Source organism: Eschscholzia californica, unplaced genomic scaffold (genome assembly GCF_041429995.1).
Source record: "Eschscholzia californica isolate CP2 unplaced genomic scaffold, dmEscCali1.0.p SCAF_5, whole genome shotgun sequence".
NCBI classification, from domain to species: Eukaryota; Viridiplantae; Streptophyta; class Magnoliopsida; order Ranunculales; family Papaveraceae; genus Eschscholzia; species Eschscholzia californica.
Genome location: NW_028238472.1, coordinates 48,545,059 through 48,567,481, shown reverse-complemented (window position 1 = coordinate 48,567,481; position 22,423 = coordinate 48,545,059). Strand labels below are relative to the sequence as shown.

The 22,423-nt window shown below is 37.9% G+C and overlaps 2 protein-coding genes across 3 annotated transcripts; one reads left to right on the top strand and one right to left on the bottom strand.

Annotated features, from left to right (window-relative positions):
• Nucleotides 1–1,977: 1,977 nt before the first annotated feature.
• LOC147540022 (uncharacterized) lies at nt 1,978–9,040 on the top strand. The gene is made up of 8 exons (XM_086641346.1): nt 1,978–2,766; nt 3,886–4,011; nt 4,110–4,307; nt 4,853–5,080; nt 5,178–6,296; nt 6,405–6,842; nt 7,042–7,477; nt 7,995–9,040. Exons 1-8 carry the CDS (start codon nt 2,194–2,196, stop codon nt 8,858–8,860), a joined length of 3,984 nt encoding a protein of 1,327 aa, XP_086497472.1. The 5' UTR covers nt 1,978–2,193; the 3' UTR covers nt 8,861–9,040.
• Nucleotides 9,041–10,507: 1,467 nt separating this feature from the next.
• Nucleotides 10,508–21,096, bottom strand: LOC147540021 (putative DEAD-box ATP-dependent RNA helicase 29). Of its 2 annotated transcripts, none has more exons than XM_086641982.1 (12): nt 20,848–21,096; nt 20,124–20,518; nt 18,156–19,314; nt 17,939–17,996; nt 16,714–16,815; nt 15,861–15,900; nt 14,577–14,653; nt 13,961–14,013; nt 12,120–12,201; nt 11,975–12,031; nt 11,291–11,429; nt 10,508–10,983 (listed from the first exon to the last, which is right to left on the bottom strand). In XM_086641982.1, the coding sequence occupies exons 2-12, from the start codon at nt 20,494–20,496 to the stop codon at nt 10,739–10,741; spliced, it is 2,385 nt and encodes a 794-aa protein (XP_086498108.1). In that variant the 5' UTR covers nt 20,497–20,518; nt 20,848–21,096; the 3' UTR covers nt 10,508–10,738. The 2 variants fall into 2 exon arrangements, with proteins under 2 accessions (XP_086498108.1, XP_086498109.1); XM_086641983.1 differs by having other exon boundaries at nt 20,124–20,507.
• Nucleotides 21,097–22,423: the final 1,327 nt, after the last annotated feature.

Sequence of the window (22,423 nt, the reverse complement as noted above, 5' to 3'; positions counted from 1 at the left end):
AATGAAGAGAACCCAAAATCATTCGCCATATCCAACCCCAATTGAAACACTACCACCTTTTTGAATAGCGGAGAGACGGTCGTAACCTTCCTAACATCAACCTGATCATTTCTCCGAGATGATTTCGAGCAACCACAACCACTCTAGCTTCAGTACGCTTATAAGCTCCATCAAGGTTTATATTGATGGTGTTTTAAGATGGGGGAAGCCATCGATTCATTTGTAAACCTAGAGTTTGAGCATCACTATTAAGAATATCAGAGATAGTTCGTACCTCTTGTTGTGTAGCCCACCGACATCTCTTCTGATACCTGGATAAGCTCGGCTATTTACGCGAGGCCCAGACGGACAACAAAAAACCCGACTCCGTCAAGTGTTTGCCCGGTTTGTCCGAGTGTCCGAGCAGACAAATTTGTCCATTCTACCCGTACCGAAAGAGTAAGTGACCATGGACTGCATGTTTGGTCCGTTCCCCTGCCCTAATGTGCCCTTAGGTTTTGGTCCGCGTGTGACAAGTCAACAACAACTAAAAGCTTGACGACACTGCTTGGGTGGGAATCAGTCCGGACGAGCGGGAAACGGGCACTAACTTAACCGGCCTGGGCGTAACGCTCACAAGTCCAAAGTGTCCACTCGGATATCTGGACAAAACGGGCGAACATTTCGTATTTTTCTCCAACAAAGTGCCCGTCCGTGACCGTTTTGATAGTCGGGCAAACCGGGTATCGGTCGGTCGGGCAAACCGGGTATCGGTCGGTCGGGCACCGATCACTAATGAACAAATAAAGAAATTTTTATTCGAAATTAAAATTGTTTAATAGCTAAATACAACTTTCTTAACACGGATGGTGCACTGAACGAGGTGGACGCGGGGTATGGAGCCATTATTCGAGATCCGGAGGGGACGGTTGTGAGAGCAGCTACAGGTCAGGTTGATGGACAAACTATCTTCTTACATGAGCTACAGGGTGTTGAGTTGGGATTGGAGCTAGCACTGAGCGCGGGATTGCAGGAAGTTGAACTTGGTCTTGACTCGATGAATATCAAGTCACTTCTTGCAAAACCACATCAGAAACTACCATGGAGGGCGAGACGTTTGTGGAAGAGAGTTCAGAGGCTTCGAAGCCAATTTCGGAGTTTTCGGGTTTTTCATGTCTATAGAGAAGCCAATCAGGCTGCTGATTTCTTGTCGAAGATGAAGCTCGGACAGGGGGTAACTCACTTGAATATTAATCAACTTCCGGTGGAACTAGTCAATATTGTTAATGCGGATACTAGAGGAACAGTGAGAATGAGGAAAGGGTGGGGCTAATGATGTGATGTAACTTGATTTCTTTGCTGTTTTATATTAATTTATTTGTATGCGGTTCGGGCTTCTCCCGCTTATCATTATCAAAAAAAACTTTCTTAACTCTCACTTTACAATTCCAAAAAGTAAATGAATACAAAATTAAAAGATAATCATTGAGATTTCTCATGGATTACGATCCGCGATATTCTTCTTCTCATGCATTACGATCGGTGCATTGTAGATTCTTGGATTACTTATGAGATATTGAGATTTTGGATGAGAGAGAGACTAAAGAAGTAGATAAGCGGAGACAAGATTAAGAAAAGTGATTTCTAGGGTTATATATTTTTACTCTTGAAATCTAACGGTTGTAGCTAACCCTACAAATCTAAAAACTTAAAATCAATCACATAGGCAGGCGGGTATAACGGGTAGAGGATAAACGGGCGGGTATGGACGGGTTTGGTCGGACGGACTATATAAGCGGGTGGATTATATAAGCGAACGGACTCGGTCGGATCACCGGTTAAGGACCTATGCCCGCGTCCGTCCGCTTAAGCTCTTTTGGTCGGGCGGGTAGGATCGATTCAGGCATCGGACGGTCACGGACCCTTCGGACTCAGACGGTCACGGACCCTTCGGACTCGGTCGGACCAAAGTCCCACCCCTAGGCTTGGGTACGGATTAATAATCACCCTAATTTTTTATGCTCAAAAGTTGAAGACCAAAACGTTTAAATAGGGTTTTGTTTCACAATTTGATTTTAGGGTTTTTGCCACCACCTTGTGAGATTATATCATCTTCAAGGCACGGCAAACCCAAAATCTCAAGGTTTGATTTTCTCTTTGTTGTGCTTTTGATAGTAGAATAATTAATCAGAGAAACTGTAATTAAGAACTTAAATGGGTGGTAAAAAGAGAAATTTAGAGTCAATTGAAGAACAAAAAAATGAAACCCAAACATCATATGAAGAACTTGAATTAAAACCTTCAAAGATGTTAAAGAAATACAAAAAGGAGGATGATGGAAGCAAACCCACTTCTATAAACCCTAGTTCTGGTAAACCCATGGAAAGGAGAAAGAAAAGAAAGGCAATGGATAAAGAGAGACACATAAACAGTACTGAAAATGTGGTGGTGAAGAAAGTTAAGAAAACCAGTGATGAAGGAGATAATAAGGAGGATTTGGCAGAGGCACATTCGGCGAGTTCTTCTTCGACTTGTTCACCTCAGTTTCATATTAGTGTGTTTAAAGATTTGGGTTCTGTTGATTTCTCGACTAGAGTAACGGCAGCTGAAACATTGGTAAGGGAGCTACAACAAGTTCAGAATGCTTATGAGAAGCTTGGTAAGCAGGAACCACAGAGTACTGAGTTGCAGTTGGAAGCCGAAAAGGATGATGGTCTGCAGAATTGTGCAACCTCTTTGAGATATGCTATTCGCCGCCTTATTCGTGGAGTTTCTTCCTCAAGAGAGGTTTGTTTCTCGCGTAATTGTGATTCTTCTTGTTGTAATTCTATTTGCATTGGCTAATGTTTATATATATATATATATATATATATATATAGGATGAAACTTAGTCAACTAGTCTGCCTATTCGGTTTATGGAGTAGTGAATTACTAGTTTTCAATTGGAAAGGAAGCATAATGTAACGATGTTTAACGCTCGTGGTAGATGCATTTTAAATAGAATCAATTAAGAACCTCAAATGCCTAGTGTTTTAGTGTCCAAATGAATTGGTCAAGGTCAAACATCTTAGGTAGTGTTTTTTCTTTCTCTAAGCCAGATCTGATAACTGACTCGAGTGCTGAAATCTGAATGACTCGAGTAAGATTTCAGGTTGTTTATTTGTGTATAAATCGTGAATCGTGATGCCTGATTCGTCTTAATGACTAATTTGGGTTGATTTTGAGTTCATTTGATTCACATAATCCAGATTCATTGAAGTCAAACGAGTAAGACTCAAAAACCGAGAAATGAAAAAACACCACCTAAGTGATGGGTGGTCGAATAAGCAAATAGAAAAGAGGGCCTTTGTCTACTATTGGATGAAGGCAATTGTTTTTTTCCATAACAAATTGGCGATTATATGATTAATTTCTTTTCACTGGATTTAACGTTCGCTTGCAAGTTGCAACGAGTTGCTATGATGACTTGGTGATTTATGATATAATTCCACTGCCCTAACCAAATCTATTTCCATAATGACCATCAATATGCTCATTTGTGCTTAATATCCTAACATGTAAGTTCAGCTCCTCTGAGAAAAGTTTTGACCTGGCTTTTGCCATAATGAAGGCACTACTCCTTAGGTTACCTCCTAATTTCCACTTTATGATGTTTGTCTTAAGTATGTATTTTAATCTAATACCCGTAAAGACTTGGTCCAGCGCCATTACCTATTTTGCGCTGCTAGTGAGGTTTATTATTGCTGATAAAGTCTCGGATTCATGCATTGGTTCTAAATGAGTAAAATGATCTCCATTAATGTTTCTTTAGTAAATTAGTGTGGGCTGTGGAGGAACTGTGTTGTTAGTTTACTTCATTGGAGGATGCTAACTCGTTGATGGATACGTTTTGTATGGGTTGTACAGTGTGCAAGACAAGGGTTTGCGTTGGGGCTGTCTCTCGTCGTTGGTACAATTCCTTGCATAAACTTGGGTGCCCTGCTGAAACTAATAACTGATATATTAGATGTCACTTCATCAATGAAGGGTCAGGTAATAGCAAAACACTATTTTGGTTCAAAGAACATTAATCTCATCTCATTCTTTCGTGGATTTAATATATTTTAGTTGTATCTCTTATGGCATTTCAGGAAGCAAGGGACTGTTTTTTAGGCCGCCTCTTTGCTTACAGTGCTCTTGCAAGATCTGGACGAATAACGGAAGAATGGATTTCTAACAGTAGCGCTGATTACGTCAAAGAACTCTGTGGCTTGATAATTGAACTTGCTTCAAAGAAACGATACTTGAGAGAGCCAGCTGTCTCAATTATTTTGGACCTGGTGGAAAAGGTATCCATCTCTGTTTCCCCTGTTATAAGATAAATTTTATTTTTGAAACTGTTCGATTTTTCAACAGTGAGTTCCTGTTTATTTTGAATTCCTTTATCAATTGAATGAGTAGCTAAAGGTTTGTGCCTGGATTAGTCTAAAAAAATAAATATCGTAGTCACTTTTTAGACGTTATTAAGTTACAATTGTCTGAATTTGCTCATTTGCATTCAACCTGGAAATAGACAACATTTTTCTGTGAGCTTAAATGAAAATAAAATCTTGTATGCCTTTGAATAGCATGAACACTTGTACTCGGTGTCTATGATTACTACTCCTGTCCTTAAATGTTAGTTTCCCTCCGAAAAGTGTTTTTATTCGACATGTCTTTGTTATTTGTAATAAGAGCAGCTCCAAAGTGAGTACTATAGCGTTTACTATTAATTTCATATTTACTCATTATCCCTTCTACTCTCAATATGGTCCAACTTTCCTTAGAATGTGTCCACTGATCCTTCTCAGTTTGATTTCTTTCACAATAATTGACACAACTTCATGGTTTTCAGTTGCCAGTTGAAGCCTTGACAAGTCAAATTCTTCAAGCGCCAGGCATGGTTGAGTGGTACAAAGACGCAACTGAAGTAGGGAATCCAGAGGCACTACTCATGGCCCTTAAAATGCGAGAAAAAATGGCTTCAGACAATGAGATATTCAGCAAATTATTGCCATATCCATTTAGTCGGAACAAAATCTTCACTGCTGAACATTTATCCTCCCTTATCCTTTGCTTCAATGTAATCTCTATGCACATCTTTGATCTTTACTTTGTGGATATGGTTAGAGAAGGATAATTAACATTTAAGTAGTCTTGACCTTGTATATATATTGCAGGAGTCAACCTTCTGTCAGCCTCGAGTTCATAGTGTGTGGCCTGTTGTAGCAAATATACTCTTGCCAGATACATCGACACAAGATGAAGATGCAATTTCAGGTTTAAGTTCGAGTAAGAAACATAAAAAGAATCGCAAATATAGTTCTTATGAAGAAGTGATTGCGAAGAACCTACGCTGTTTTTGTGAGATTGTTGTTGAAGGATGTCTTCTTCCATCTTCTCATGATCGAAAACACTTGGCTTTTGATATTTTGCTTCTCCTCTTGCCTAGGCTACCTGCATCATGTGTCGAAATTATCCTTTCCTTCAAAGTTGTCCATTGTCTGATGGATATCCTCTCAACCAAAGATTCTTGGTTGTACAAGACTGCGCATTACTTTCTAAAGGAAATTTCTGAGTGGGTAAAGAACGACGATGGTCGACGAGTGGAGGTCGTTGTGGCCCTACAGAAACACAGTGGAGGGAAATTCGACTGCATAACTAAAACCAAAACAATCAAAGGTTTGGTTGGTGAATTTGACACTGAATCAGGTTGCACGCTCTTTGTTCAAAATTTGGTAAGCATGTTCATAGATGTGGGTCGAGCACCAAACAAACCATTGGACCAGAGCCAGACCACAGATGACAATTCTGACATGGGTTCTATAGAAGATAAGGATTCTGCTGGAATGCGAAACCAAGATTCTCTAAAGAGTTGGGTTATACATTCTCTCCCTTGTGTTTTGAAGGATTTGAAAGTTGAGCCAATGGCGAAGTTTCGAGTGCAGAAAGAGATTTTGAAATTTTTAGCTGTTCAGGGTCTTTTTTCTCCATCTCTCGGCTCCGAATTGGCATCATTTGAGTTGCGTGAGAAGTTTATATGGCCAAAATCAGCTACATCAACCGCTCTGTGTAATATATGTATTGAGCAATTACAACTATTACTAGCAAATGCAGAGAAAGAAGGTACCATTTGTTCGCGGAATAGCGATGAAGCAAATGATCTTGGGTCTTATTTTATGCGGGTTCTTCGCATATTTTGCAACATGCCTTCAATTTCAATCTTTAGAACCTTGAGTGAGGAAGATGAAAACGCTTTCAAAGAATTGCAAGCAATGGAAACTTATCTTTCTCAGAAGGTACCTCTATTTGTGTTCTGCTTCCTTGACCTGTCTATGATATTTTGTTAGTTAAGAGATCAGTCTTTTCATCTTGAAAATCAATATTTATTATTATGCTTAATGCAGGAAAGGGATATTTATCCTGGAACTAAAGCAGCAGATAAATTGCATGCATTTCGTTACTTGCTCATTCAGCTCCTGCTCCAAGTTCTCCTACGTCCTGGAGAGTTCCATGAAGCAGCTTTGGAACTCACAATGTGTTGCAAGAACTCATTTCCTTCTCCTGATCTTGATTCTTCAGAGGATGATAGCGATTCTTCAGAGGATGATTGTGATTCTTCAGAGGATGATCTTTATTCTTCGGAGGATGATCGTGGTCTTGCGGAGGAAGATCGTGGTCTTTCGGAGGAATATCGTGGTCCTTCGGAAGAAGATCGTGATTCTTCTGAGGAAAATGAAGAAAAGGATGACAATGAGATACCGCAACTGATGAATGTTCTAGTGGATACCCTGCTTTCTTTGTTACCTCAATCATCTCCTCCTTTACGCCTTTCAGTTGAGCAGGTAAAAGTGCGACAATTCGCTTTCATCTTTTTTGCTGGATATGTACCAGACAACATTCTTCTGCTTTACTTTTTTGAGCCAATATCGTTGTTCTATTTACTCCAGAGATATCCATGAAAGATATTGAATTATGGAGGGAAAATGATAATATCGACTTATACATTTCTATTCAATTGATATTTTTTATTTACCTTTGTAGGTTTTCAAGCTTTACTGCAATGCAGTTACAGAAGCAGGACTGATTCGGATGTTACGCATAATAAAGAAAGATCTGATACCGCCTCGACATCAGGCTTCTTACAGAGAAAGTGATGATGAGGACGAAGATGAAGATTTTCTTGGTATTGAAGAAGATGAGGAAACTGATAACTTAAAAACTATTTATAGTGATGAATTGGATGATGACTTTGAAGCATTAGCTCAAATTCGGGCTTCTGGTAAAGAAGTAACTGAGGCTTCTGATGATGAGTCCCATGGTGAGATGGATGATGATGCTATGTTCCGGATGGATTCTTATCTTGCTCAAATCTTCAGGGAGAGAACCCAGGCGGGTGGTGAAACTGCTCATTCCCAGCTTGTCCTGTTCAAACTTCGTGTCCTCTCACTAATCGAAATATACCTACACGAAAATCCTGGTAAGCTTTAGCTTTATGCAGTTTTAGTTCTCTTATTTGTTGAAACACCCCAAGGTTTGTCAAATAACGTGGATTCAAGCTTTTCCGATATCCAACAGTTGACTGTCTTTTCCAACATATGGCTCTAAATTGTATCGTCTTCTTTTGAACTGTTTGTGACCGCTTAGTAGGGTCAGAAGATATCTTCCTTTAGAGTAAGTAAAATAAATCACGAACTGACACAGGATTAGCCTGGGCCTCAAACTGAGTTTGAGGTTCTCTGCTGAACCATTAAACTTTAAACGATTAGAGATTACTCACAATGTAAAATCCGCTTTTTGGCGATTTCAAAGCTTTGCATAATATACCTTGAATACCACTCAACAGTTTCCCCAGGATGACCAATCAAATGGTTGTATCGGTTTTTTCGATCTCTTTCATTTCTTTCGTGAAGAAGGATTTCCATTCTAATTCATTAGATGTTTTCTGGTACAATTGACATTTATAAAGCTTGTTCCTTTGTTTTCTTATTGGATAGGTAGTTCCGAGGTTGTGACAGTCTACTCCTACTTAGCTGAGGCATTTGTGAATATAGCAGACACTAGCGATCAGCTCGCACAACGAATATGGGGTATCTTGCAGAAAAAAATATTTAAATCGACGGAAACCCCAAATGGTAAAGATATTCGATTCTCTACTCTTGAATCTTTATTAAAGAGAAATCTGAAATTAGCCTCAAAACCATTCAAGAAGAAGAAATCTGCTGCCACTTTGTCTAATAAAAAGCAACAGGCTCCTCTAGCTAGGCATAAAATGGTTATCTCTCTTGCCCAGCATTCCACATTTTGGCTTCTGAAGATTGTTCGAACAAAAAGACTCCGTAAGAATAACTTGAAGGAAGTGTTGAAGATATTCCAACAAGTCTTAGTCGAGTACTTCGATAGTAAGAAATCCCGGTTGAAACCGGGTTATGTAAGAGAAGTATTTCAACGTCAACCATGGCTCGGCCATAAACTGTTCCACTTCTTGTTAGAGAAATGTGGGTGTGCAAAATCAGAGTTCCGACGAACCAAAGCCCTTGATCTAGTTGATGGAATATTGAAGTCATTGGTTTCGAAAAAGGAAGGTACAGATGGCAAGACTACACTAAAGAAGATCTTGAAAAAGCGAATGCCGTTACTTGTTGATCTAATATCGAAGTTGGTGATAGATATGCCCCAAAAGCAGTCATTAAGAGCTCAAGTTCGTCGTTTCTGTGCCAAAACATTCAAGGTACTTTCCATGCTAAATCTTCGTAGAAGATTTCGCAAATCTTTAAGCAAAGAAGCCTATGATGCTTGTGAGTCTCAACTTGGTGACTTGTTTCTCTCTTTGAAGAAATCCCAAAAAGTAGTTCTGATTTAGTTATCGTAGTGGTCATCTGAAGCTGTTCACTCTAATAATTGAAATACTATAGTTTTTGCTTATAAATGTCTTACTTTTGTTAGGAAATAGATATCTGTTTATAATTTTTCGTTATATAAACATTAAGAATGATAATGAATATGTTGCGGTTTTAACAGATTAAGTTGATGTTCTTGTTAATCTGTTTTGGCTTTATTTCGAAATTTTTCTATCTATTTCGGCAGGAAATTCTGCAGTTTAACCAAGCACTAGACAAGCAATGATGGACCGCCATGGCTTCTAGCTCATGATATTATTCAGAGATACTAGGATTAATTCAGACATAGATTCAGCCATTGTGGCTTCTCTTTTCGAGCGCGAGAGATGAGTTCAATCTCCAGTTTCTTTTCGGCTATATAGAACATGAGAATCTCAAAAATCAGATGGTGTAAACAGTTCAATGCCCATCCAATGCCCACCCAAAGGCTTCATAACTCAAATCATATATTATAGGACCATCAAAGATTTGATTTTTTCGAAGAGCTCAGGGTAGTCTTGGGGAACAAAGAACAAAGTGGTAGGAGTAAGATATCCAGCAGCAATAAAGAAAAGATACCCTTAACTAACAATTCGAGTTGATCCACGCAGTTTCTGTAATGCCCCAAGTCCCGATTTCTATGTTGGTACTGTGAAAACTAAGATTTAAAGCATTCTCCCACGGAACCATAATACATCAAGTATAAGAGTAAAAAACATAGCAAATAAATACATCATAGAACCCAAGTGAATGGCTAGGCCCTTAATCGAAAAGCGCCTCGTGCCAGAGAAATTTGAGGGTTTGAGGGGAAGTTGGTGAAGGAGGCATGGTAGTGGCCAACAGATCATGTCAGCCCGAAAACGAATCCCCATGGCCAGTTTAAAGGGCAATACGACAAGGAAACAGTTCATGTTGTACCGACCCATCACAGTTCAACCGGCCGTTGCGGTCAAAAATTTAAGTTTCCAAATTCGTCAAACACAACCAGTTAAAACGACAACACGGCTCGTGTCGTTCTTAACCCTCCACGGCCATACTAATCCGTTAAAAATGAATTATTTTAATTTATGAAAAATAACTACATTAATCAATAAATAGAAGTTCTTTACTTAAAAGTGAATGCAGTTCTATCCTAATAGGTTTACCCATACTTCCAAGTAATTTATGAAATGATCCTATCCTAATAGGTTTACCCATACTTCCAAGTAATTTACGAAATGATCCTACAAAATTTGATTATTATAACTTGTACTCCTATCCCTAACTTTAGAAGGTTAGTCATAATCATTCAAATTTTGGATGGTAACTCCTCCCCTTTCCCCAGAGTGCAAGACCTGGACCACGTCTTGTAAACATGGCACATATCATACCGTGTCAATTTGTCGTGTCGTGCTCCAAAATGTGGAGCTTTGGCACGGCACACTCCAATGCCGTGCCAGCGTGACTGGCTTGCTTGCCACGCTACGCCCTGTCAGCATGCCGTTCTGCCACGGAACGACACGTTGGCCACCACTAAGGAAGCCACTTGCAGGAGCCGCCTTTAGAACTGCTCTCTTGCCCCTAACCCAATTTGCCTATAGATGTAAGTATGTCACCAAGCTCATTAATATTATAGTACAATACCAAAAGTATTTCAGAAATGATTAGAGAAGTTACTACGAAATACGAATATAAACTTGCTTTACCATAAAAATCTTCATAGATACAAGTCAATTCTTTTACCTAAAAAGCTGCATTAGTGTATTATACTCTATGAAAATTCAAAGATCTGAAAATTACAAAGATGGCAGGAAAAAACAGGATCAAAATCTTGCCTCAAAAAGAGGCCATCAATTACCTAAAAGTACTCATGGATGCCATTTCTACTTTTTCTTTCCTCTGTTTCCTCCTTTCCCGAACTTTTTCCCTCTAGAGGGTTTGTTTTTCGAGAAGGAACCTCTGTTTGCTTGTTCTTGTCTTCTCTTCCGAACTTGATCAGGATTTCTTAATTCCGAAGGTACGTGCGCATTTGGCACAGATCGATTGCTCCTTCCTCCTCTTGAACTCCTTCCGCCTCTTGAACTCCCTCCTCTTGAACTACTCATACCACCTCGCATCGGACGATAACCTGCAGGGAGAGAAATAGTCAAAAACAACTTATAGAGAAGCGAGAGGCTATATCAATTTCAAAAGAGAGAAAACAACACATTCAGTAAAGTTTTGATATTTCTTAAGATTCTTGAAGTAATATATGTTTACAAATAAAGATTTAGCCAGAATCTTCTCTCTGCATTTGTTACCTCAGATGTGTTAGCCTCTAAGGCAGAAATCTACTGGATCATCTCGACGAGTACACATCAATCAATTTTTAAGACATGTAGAACGAGGGAGGTAAGAAATAAATAAGATCGCTTTCGAATAGTTTGGGGCATTACCTGTTGAACCTCCGCGTTCATCAGAATTTCCTTCCCCGCTGCCTAGCCCAAGAGATACCTTCTTATGAGATCGCTCTTTCCACTTCTTATATATTCCTGTCTTGTTTGTTTTCACTTTTGAGCCACTCTCATTCTTGATCTGTACAGAATTATAAGAATGAAACTTCAAAAGCATTCTAATAATCGATTAAAGTAGCTTTCTAATCCAAGCCCGATGAGTCAATAAATAGACATTGATAGAATTTGATAATCAAATACCAAGAGACCTAGTGAATGGTTCCTTAAATCTCAAACCTTCGGACTTGCCCAGTCCATCATGCATAAAAACTAATCCAGACAACCACTCCAACCTCCATTAATTCTCAATTAATATCCATTATTCCATTATATAATTATTGCAATTTAAATGTCATGTAACGTTCTCTTTTTTGTTTGGAGTCTACCTCCCAGGCTTGACTACAAAGATCAACATCAACTAGACACCAACCCAACATCTAACAGATTTAAAAGCAGCCAGAACCCACAACTCTCACTGGGTAAATTCCTAGCAGGATTATTTGCTGCTACCCTGTTAAGGGTGAAAGTAGGATGTAATGAAAATTTCTACCAACCCGATGTTGTGTTAGAAAGAAATCAAATCATGGGTTTCATAATACAAATCTAGCATAGAGTTCGAGAGCATACCTTCCCACTGGACGTCACGGTTTCACCATTGTTTAACTTGACGTATTTCTTACCCCTCTGTCAAACCAAGTACATTCACAAAATGAATTTTGGCAAAAAAGTAGAACTTGAAAAGTAACAGATAATATACAAGTACATAAAGTACCTTATCCCAATGGTATGTTGTTTTTTGTTTTTTGATACCAGAATTGTCATCTGCTACTAGATCAAGAACAGCAGCATCCATCCTACATATGTTGCCCATGTCAATAAACACATATCATGATCCATACATAAACACAGTTCTTGATTTCATGTTTTCCCAAAATCGACTATGAAACAACACAGAGGGGGAAGGTCCATAAATTGAGTCGCCGATAAGGGATACAAGAGAAAATCGAATGTAGGGCAGATAGCATCACTCAGCTTCTTACTATCCAACAGTACAGGTCCCAGAGGTAATTCAGTTACAGCTACTAGCCGACCAATCTTTTTAGCAATAACAAACTAGCTTTAGTTTTCAGTTGTTAGCATAGTGACTTCTTTTTTTTTGCTGAAAAACATATTATGAGTCTACTATGGAAGATGGCAGCATCATCAAATGATCAAAATATCACCAGCAGAGCAATTTCAATTATACCACCACCCAAGGAATGAAACTTCCCGAAATTTCACCGAAATTTCGCGAAACGTTTCCTAAAATGAGATTAGGTGCACGAAATAACACTTACAACTATTTCCTGCATAGTTTCCACCGACATGATCGAAATTTCCACCGAAGTTGTTGGAAATATCGAAATTTCCACCGACATGATGGAAATTTCGACCGACATAGTAGAAATCTAGCAAAAAAACGGGAGAAACTAATACTAGAAACATATCCATTTCTTCATCTTTTTCATCTTCACTTCTCTTAGATCTCTCTTGATTTTTATGTTATGTTTTCCATGGTTTTTAAATCTATTTGAATGATTTACGCCTTGACTTAACTGCCTAAATTGATTTTTTTTTTTTGAAACTTAGAATGAATATATTAAAGGAGAAAAAGCTATATACAGAGAGAGGGGTGGCTTAAAGCGGATATCTCACGACATCCAAGCCTCCCAATGAACTACAACATCTAGATAGGATACATTCTCAAACTTATCAATTCTCCTAACCCAGGAGAAAATAGTTCCCTTAACGCCTTCAATTCTGCCTAAATTGATTTTAGGGCCCTTGATTTTATCTTAGTAACACCTCTAATATAACTGCGTAATTGACGATACCTTCTCAAACTAACATAGTTTGTTAATTATTATCAGTAAGAATGTTATCTTTTGGGTGTTATAGCCAAAAAATTATTCAATTTACCCCCGGAAGTAACCGTGTAATTGTTAATACTCCCTCAAACTACTAGATAATGTTAAACATCATTTTTATGCATCATAATGATTTAATAATCTTGTTATACATAATTGCATCATATTTCTATCATTTCTGTAGATTTGTAAGATTTCCACACTGACCGAAACATTTCTACGAAACGTTTCCACTTTTGGACCGTCCGAAATTTCCACCGAAACCGAAATTTCATTCCTTGCCACCACCGCAACTTCGACAGAGGATATGATCTTTTCGAATGATAAGTAGGGCCCAACAGTTAAAAAGGATATAGATAAGCCATAAGCTTAGGAACTAAATCTAGGAGTTGTTAATGGATTATTTTCAACGAGCTAACTAAGATTAACGTTCAGATTATACAAAAAAAAAATTGCATATCTGATAACGTGAGCAAACAAGTTTTTCCTGACCCCTTCTTTTTTTTGAATACTTTGAAAGCAAGGCTGTGAGGTATTTTGCTCTTTTCCATTCTATTTTATACTAATTATTGTGATTCTTTTGTCAACGAAATCCAGCAACATCTAAAAGATTTTGCATTAGTAACAACAAAAAGTAAAAGGAAAAAAAAAAAGCAGTGAGAAACACAAGGAACAGACAAGTTAAATATGATAATACTTTCCATACCTGCTAGATTGAAATCCTTCATTACCTCTTACAGAGAGCCCTGCCTCCATATGCTGAAAGTGGAAGAACATAAGAAAACAGTGTTTCAGCTTCGAAGCTATGCTTGCTACATGGAAAAGTGAAACTAAACTAAGAGAAGATGCAGGGAAGCAACTTCTCAATATATGGTCACTCTACTCAAATGATTCGTGTACAAGGGAAAAAAATGTATTCTTTGTGATTCCAGATTTTCTGCAGTCATCTTTATGCCGAATCTTGATGACTCACGAGGCAAAACTAATTCTACTTGATTGCCCAGAGAATGGTTATCGATCTTTTACAAAAGTACATCGTATATCTTTTTCTATCGATGAAGAAGTAAAGATCGCAATATCAAGACAATGTGAAGTACAAGGTCAAAACTAGCAAGCTCCAAAATTTGGATAGAGCTATCCTCGTCATAAAAAAAGAAAAAAAGAAAAAGAAAAGAAATGTTATGACTGCTTATACGTTTGTTTGATCTGAGGATATTTACGTGAATCTACATTACAGATTATGGATATGTGACCAAATGGAAAAAAGGAGGAAGTGATCAACATAATCAGCAGAAAATGCGGAATGAAGGAAGCTAACATACTTGATTTGTCGGTACTGAACTTATGTAGTTTTCATCGTCCCTGAAGGAAGTTGCCTTTCTTTTAGAACCCACAATATCTAACATCAATTAGCAATATAAAAAGGATCAGGGAGATGGAGAATGTTAATACAGTAGAAAATCACATTTTGCTGCAATGCAAGGGAAAAAGAGTCGTTCAAGAAGAGCAGAATACAATTCCAACCATCTATCATGGTTGTTTATTCAAGAAAAGTGAACAAATAAAAATCTAGCTCCTCCAGTCCTCCTTATCTATTACATATAAAGAAAAGCTGTCTGCTTCCAACTGTATATTATTTTAGAAGGGTAATGTGGTCCTGTTAGTCTCGTACACCTAAGGTTAACAAATCTAAAGTCTAAAGAAAAAGTATAGCTATCCGTCAAGAGTCTTAATCAGTGTTACTGGAACTGGATGGGTCTTCACCGTAATGCTACAGGGTACGAGGTAGCCTACACTGTTAAGTATGTGACATAGAGCTATACCTTTTCGGTAAGCTATCCTACATTCCTATTTCCAGGTATGTTTTGGCGGAATTTTTCGAAGTACATATTTTCTTTGATTATACATGGTCTTATTCATCCGAACTTCATAAAGGTCAACTTAACTATTTTACTTAAGATAACTCCTCACCTTGTTAACGCTACAGCGTTTTACAAAACGTTGGGTTAATTAAGGCTGGAAAACCCGTAAGCTAAATTTAGCATAGGATTTCCGAACTACCCAGAAAATAAAAAATGAAAAAGGTAAGCAGCAACCAAGGGGGTAACATTTATGATAACATTGGTTCGGATAACTATTTGAGATTCTGACAGACTCACATGGAAACCTATTTTGTCCAAATCGAAACAAGCCTATCTTCCAAACCAGGAGCACTACACACCTGGAAACTTTTGAATGAGGCCATGATATAGTCTAAATTAGAAATAACTATTTTGGATTGCCCTCTCAGTCTAAATTACATACAACCAGTTCATTAGTAGTCAATTTGTCTCAATCTTACATGTCTAAATCTTTCACTCCTTGGCATAAAGGCAGGGCAAAAATATATATTGAGAAAAGTAATTCTTCTGAGTTGCATATTCCCGTAACAAGAAAAGCAGAGTACTCTAGGCAGTTACCACTATCAAAATTATCTCATATTAAAGGTATCCAACAAATGTTCAATCAGTAAGATGCAAGAACGCAAGGAAAATAATTTGAAAGATGGACTATGTCAACTTAAAAATACCTTTAAATGTCAACTTAAAAAAGCAGTAACCACTAACCTGCTTTCTTCTTGGTAAATGTGACTTCTGATTCAACTACCTGAATAATAACATAAAAGGGTTACATAGGGTCAAGTGAAAGAAAGAAACATCAGAACTCGGAAGTGGTAGTTTATTCTGAAATGGTAATTTCAAACTATACATGACAATAGAAAATAAAAGACATGTTAGTATGTTACATCTATCATATAACTCTAGTATCCTGCTTGTTCTCATTCCTAAACGAGAAGAATTTCACTTGGGACTCCATCCAATAATAGTCAGAAGCATACTTCTATTACATAACGGCGAGTGAATCCACAATAGAACTCTGCCATCCCCTTCTTGCAGATCTAGGTTGCATATGTGATATCTTTTTTGGGAATATAAATACATTATACATGTATTGATTATGGTCTTTATTAATAGTTGTTTATTTAGAAAATTTATTTTAGTAAGTACATGGGTCCTCAAGTGGTGCACTGCCAAGACTGGGCATATCGTCCCACCGTTCATTCCCATGATCTTATGTGAACACCCAAATAGTTTATTTTGCCTTTTAGGTATTAACTCAGACAGATAAGCACTCAATAGCTATTCTATTTGGCCAAACAGCACCGATTCTGCAGGAGACTTCTGAATCCAATCAAAATGTCGATTGTTGTGAAAGGCTGGATCCAAAAGCGGTTCATGATGCGAGGCTGAGGTTACTGGAGATATCTAATTCGGTAAAATTTGTTTACGATGATGTTACCACATATCCATGAATTATTGTTACAACGTAAGACAGTCCTTGTGTTTTCATGGGAATGCTCCTAAACACAAACTTCGGCTGAAATTTGTGCAAAACATCATACATAACATAGAACTGTACCTCTGCCACTTGATCGTTGGATTGCTGGTGATGTAAGTTGATTATCTTTTCATGGATTTCCCTTTTCCTCTTCATGACATCAACCCATTGACTGGCAGGACCCTGCAGGGCAAAACATGATCGTTATTAAAGACTGATGGTGTGAAAAGTAAATTAGTCCCTTGAGACAGTGTATTAGGAGAATAATTAAGAAAATAAGAAACACAGATGAACAAAATGTTATCTCCGAGGCATTTATAAGTTGGATGTAAGAATGGAAGACATGTAAAATAGTAGAATAAGACATTGATGCATGCACAATAACTACGCAATATTGTCCACCACCATTTGGCTTAGAGGATGGACCCTCACTCCGCAACACGGAGGTCCCAAGTTCGGTCCCTTGGAAGTGCAAATCCACAATTATTGAATTTGAGTTTAAATAAAGTTGTTAGTTGGGTTTTAGGCCCCTTTGGTTGCCCTTTAAGGGTTTAATTTCGGCGGTTATCGTACTTATCACATCTTGATGATGTATCAATACCTTGTAACCTTGTAATGACTATCCTAGTCCATATACAAAAAAAAAAAACTAGGCAATATTCTATATGGTAATGTAAAATAACTATATATCTATATAATATTGGCGCAGCTACTCGCCCCACCCTCCTAACTTCAGGGTCCTCCACCCCGTCACCATGCCTTCCGCCCTCAACAAAGCCCAAACTAAAATTAGGAACTCCAATAGCTTTCTCTTTTTTCTCAATGCTTTCAGTTACAGAAGGAAGAGTTCAATTTTAATTTTTTTTTCTCCTCTTTCTTCTTTCCTTTCTACTTTCTTATCTTTCTTTCCTCTTCCTTTTTTCTCTTATAGTTCCTAATCACTTATAAAAAAGAAAAACCTACAACATTGACTCAAAATTAGAATCAGCTTATCAACTAATAAATCACTCTAATAATACATGTTCAAGGAAAAAAACAAATGAGCGTAGTTGATTGGCATGCACAGGATAATGGAAAGTAACATATAACATTGGACACTGAAGACAAAGACTTACAGGGGAAACATGCCTTGCCAGGAGGGAAAAAATATCAGCATGCAGAATATCAACAACAAAAAAAAACAATGTTGACACAATACAAGCTCAACAACATGGCATCATTATCATGGTAAACTACAGCACTTGTTAAAAAAAATGGTCAACAACTATAGCTAAAAAGATAATTGAGTTAAGTGAAGAAATGTTACATGTGAATTCTTTGACTTAGCAGCTTCTCCTTCTGCTTCTAAGATGGTTTGCTTTGGTCTGTAACTCATCAAGTTGTTAACATTAGCAACTACAGCAATACACTAACCCAGAAATCATTAACCTCTTAGAAGAACATAAGCAAATCACTTCATGGGTGAAACATAAAGCAATTTTTAGCTGGGAATGAAGCTTAAACTGGAATCGTAGAAAACTCACTTGAAAGCTTTCAGCCGTTCTGAAAATGCAAGTGCTGTTATCTCATTGTCTCCCATTTTATTCTTAAAAATAGGATGCATTCCTTCAAGAGGCAAAGCTTTTGCTCGTTTTATGGATTCCCTCGAGGGTACAGGCTTTGTCTTTGAATAAAGGCGGAATGCATTTGTACAGGTCTTTTGCAAGGCAATTAGGTCTGCATTCCCATCAACAATTTCCCGAACTCTATCAGAAATAAGATCAATAACAGTCTGCGGAAAACGGCCATAGACAGTATCTCCATTAGCTATTGCCTCGTTCATTCTGGATAATATTTCCCCATCTTGCAAAACCTCTTTCTCAGTTGGAGCAGGTCTAACTGATTTTGAAAGAAAGAGGTGGAGATCTAAAAGGTAAGCCATGTCCTCAGCAGTAACAAAAGAAAATGCGGTGCCCGTTCGACCTGCTCTGGCAGCTCGTCCAACTCTATGAACAAAAATTTTAGGTTTAGGAGGAAAATCCCAATTCACAACATTGTCAAGAAATGGGATATCAATACCCCTAGCTGCAACATCAGTCACAATCAGCAGCATAGTCTTTCTTGACCTAAATTTCGAGACGTTAATCTTGCGGGCATCTTGATCCATGTCTCCATAGCATACAGAAGGTTCGATACCCTCTTCTCTAAATAGAATATTGAGGAACTCCACGTGATGCTTAGTAGAAACAAATAGCAGTGTTTGTTGATCAGCGTAAATTTGCTCCCTGATTAGATACAACACTGCAGCATATTTCTCCTCCTGACGTAAAGTGAAGAAGGAAAGCTTTAGGTCAGGACTAATCCTGTTCTCCAGATCAAGTCGTACAAGACGTGGATCCCGTAATCCTGCCTTGGCAAACTCAGCAAGCGCACTCGGTAAGGTTGCACTGAAGAGCAAAGTCTGACGGGTCTCACTCAGTTGTGCGAGAATTTGATGCAACTGCTCAGCAAATCCCATGCCAAAGAGAGAATCGGCTTCATCAAAGACCACATATTCCACAGTGCGCAAGGACATGTCATCAACCTCTGACAAAAGATGCATGAGCCTACCAGGAGTTGCAATTATGATATCAGGATTTTGTGCTAATTCTTCGAACTGGCTCTCCATGCTATCACCACCAACTAGTGAGCAGATACGAAGATCTGTAGAAAAATATATTTAAGTTTTCAATACAGTTTTTTCCAAATAAAAAAAAAACAATTTGTGAAAAAGAGATGCTTTTGCTGAGTTACATAATGTAGATATTGAAAATAAAAAGTAGTAACAATATAAAACAGGAAATTAGGCCGAAGACTAAGTTTCGTGTTGGTTTTTTTTAACAAGACATGCCAATTTTTTTAGGATTGGTGTCCATGTTCAATATCATTTAGGCTTAGGCTCCATGGGCAAATCTCTGCGAACCAAATCCAAAATATGTGTGAATCTGGGCAAACCTTGATGGTGCACCCTTCTGCGAACTTGGGCAAACTTTATAGGGAAGTGAAGCCTAAAAAGACTATTGGATCGTTTTAATAAAAGAAATTTTTGCCCCAAGGAGTTATTACCCTTATTAGAATCCCAAAAACGATGTTGGAACTTAACATTAGATTTTATGCTGCCTCACCCACCAAAGCCCAGCTCCCAATCCCACAGCGACAAAGGTTCTATCACTAACTTTTTCAAATGCAAACTTAATGTCCAAACCACCATTTGAGGCAGTGACTACAGGATCTGCAAATATCCCAAAAGAAAATCCCGCTCGCCAATTCCATTCCAAGTATCATTTCTATTGGTCGCAATAACAACTAATACGAAACGAAAAAGTTACGCTAATTGTTCTATCAACTCAAAGAAACCTGATGAATACCGCTATGACAATCAAAAGATCATTAAATCTAAGGTAAGTTAGCTTCATCAAAGATTTTCCCAACTTCAACACAGGAGAATATAAAAAGGAAAAAAAATAACTAACCTGTAAATCTACCGAGCTCTTGTGCAAATTTTAGAGTCTGGACGGACAAGTCTCGAGTAGGAGACAAAATGAGAGCTCTAACACCACTTTGAGGGACGTGTTGTTTCAAACGCTCAAGCATCGGAACCAAGAAAGCTGCAGTCTTTCCTGATCCAGTCCTCGCCATAGCAACAACATCAGCACCAGAGAGTATGAGTGGCATTGTTTTCCTTTGAATTGGAGTTGGGACTTTGTAACCCTTCCTTTTAACCCCTCTAAACACATTAAGACTCAAACCCAGAGATTCAAACCCTCCAGATTTCGCTTTCTTCTTATGCATTTCTCTTCTTTTTAGCTCCCTTTTGGAGCTTTCGGGAAAATTCTCGTCTCCCATCACTATATCCCCTAGAAGCAAACTAAACTACATGTAAGTAGGACTTAATAACACTACCAACAAGTTAGAAAATCACTATCATCAAATTAGAAAATCACTATTATCCAAAAAAAACACCAAACAAAACTTAATTTTTCATACAAAATTTTTTCAAAGAATCAGTTTATACCTAAATCTTGAATGCTCCAAAAAGACACAATTATGAGGATGTGATATTCAACAAAGAAAAGCCAGTCATAAACATAAAAGGTTACATGTTCATTAATTCAGTTTATATCAGGTTGAGGGATGACAAAAATTAGGGTTTTGAGATGAATAAGATCCGGGGAAGGGTAGTTCGAGATAGCTTACCTGCTAATTGATGGAGTAGAACCAGAGTTTTATGTCGAAGAACAACAACCAAACCCTCAGTTCGGCAGGGGAGAGAAATTGACTGCGACTTTTAGGTTTAGAGAAGGCCAACAACGGTGCATTTGGAGACATGGGGTTTTAGGGTACAAGGTTTTAATGGGACGGTACTTTGGGGGAATACAAGCTTGGTTTGGGGCATACTTAATTTTGGGTGGAGAAATCAATGTGGAGGACAAATGTGATGGCCACAACTATCTACAGAGCTACTCTGACTCTTTAGAGAGCCCAAACATTGGAATCTTTTCACTTTCTCCGTAAATAAAGCTTTGAATTTACGAACCACATAGGGACTAAAATCAAATTTTAGTAAAGATCAAACTGAAAAATATACATACATTGATTATAGAGTAGAATATATTTTATATCCTTCATTCCTAAACCCCCACCCCCAAACAATCACCACCACAACTATGAATAATCTACTGTAAACACTGGTAATGGAAGAAACTAACAATGAGGAAGATAACATTAATGGAGTAGCTTGGTTGTCAAGAAACTTCATTAATGGAAGAGTTTGATATAGAAGAACTCAACTACAACTTTTCATTGGACTCATATAACTACATTCTAAGTGAAGACATAACTATAGAGGTAAGATAAACTAAGAACTGGTAATTATTCAAAAAAAGAACTTAGATTTCTAGGTCAACATTTTTTCCTAACTTTTATGAGCGGCCCAATTTTTTTGTGAAATAATGCTTAGAACGATGAGCATTTTCGGTGATATTTTTACAAAAAAAATCGGTGAAAAACAACAAAAACTATAAGAAAAATATGGCAACAAAAAAAAATGGATTTTCGACAGGAACCACCGAATTTAAATCGAAATTTTCAGCCAGAACCAACACAAAATATGACAACAAAATCTCATCTTCTTTTATGACAAGATTTCTTTGAAAACTACCTAAAGTGCTAAAGAGATTCCATGAGTAATATGATTGAAGATAAATCGGTAACAAGATGTCATTGAAAACTACCTAAAGAAGTCTTCATACCCTAACACATCAAGATAAAAGTTGAAAGAGTGACTTTAAGAATTTTTTGAGGGAAGAGATTAAGGATTTTAGATGGAGGGAAAGACCTATCTGTAAAATAGGGGTCTAATTCTAAATACCTAATAAATTGTGATAAAGTCAAGCACTCTGTAAATAACAAAAAGTGTACCTACAAATAGTCAGTTCTCTAAATAGCTCTTAGTAGCTCCGTAAATAGCAGTGGCCAATGTTATTGAGGCCGACTTTTTACCTTTTGTCATTTCTTCCCTAACCACCCGCCGATAACTGTTATGTTTTTCGCTTTGTCGCTCTCATCCATCTCGGAATTGTGAAGAAACTTTTTACCGTTACCAAAAACTTGAAGGAGAGAGACTGGAAGAGAGATAAAAAGAGTAGATAGAGTGAGAATGTGGAGTGGGAGATGCTAGAGTGCCCAGCTCGGTGCCCACTAAAATGCCCAACTGACGTGGACAAGGGCGGACCTACACAGAGACCCTGGCTGCGCCAGGGTTAGTTTTAGA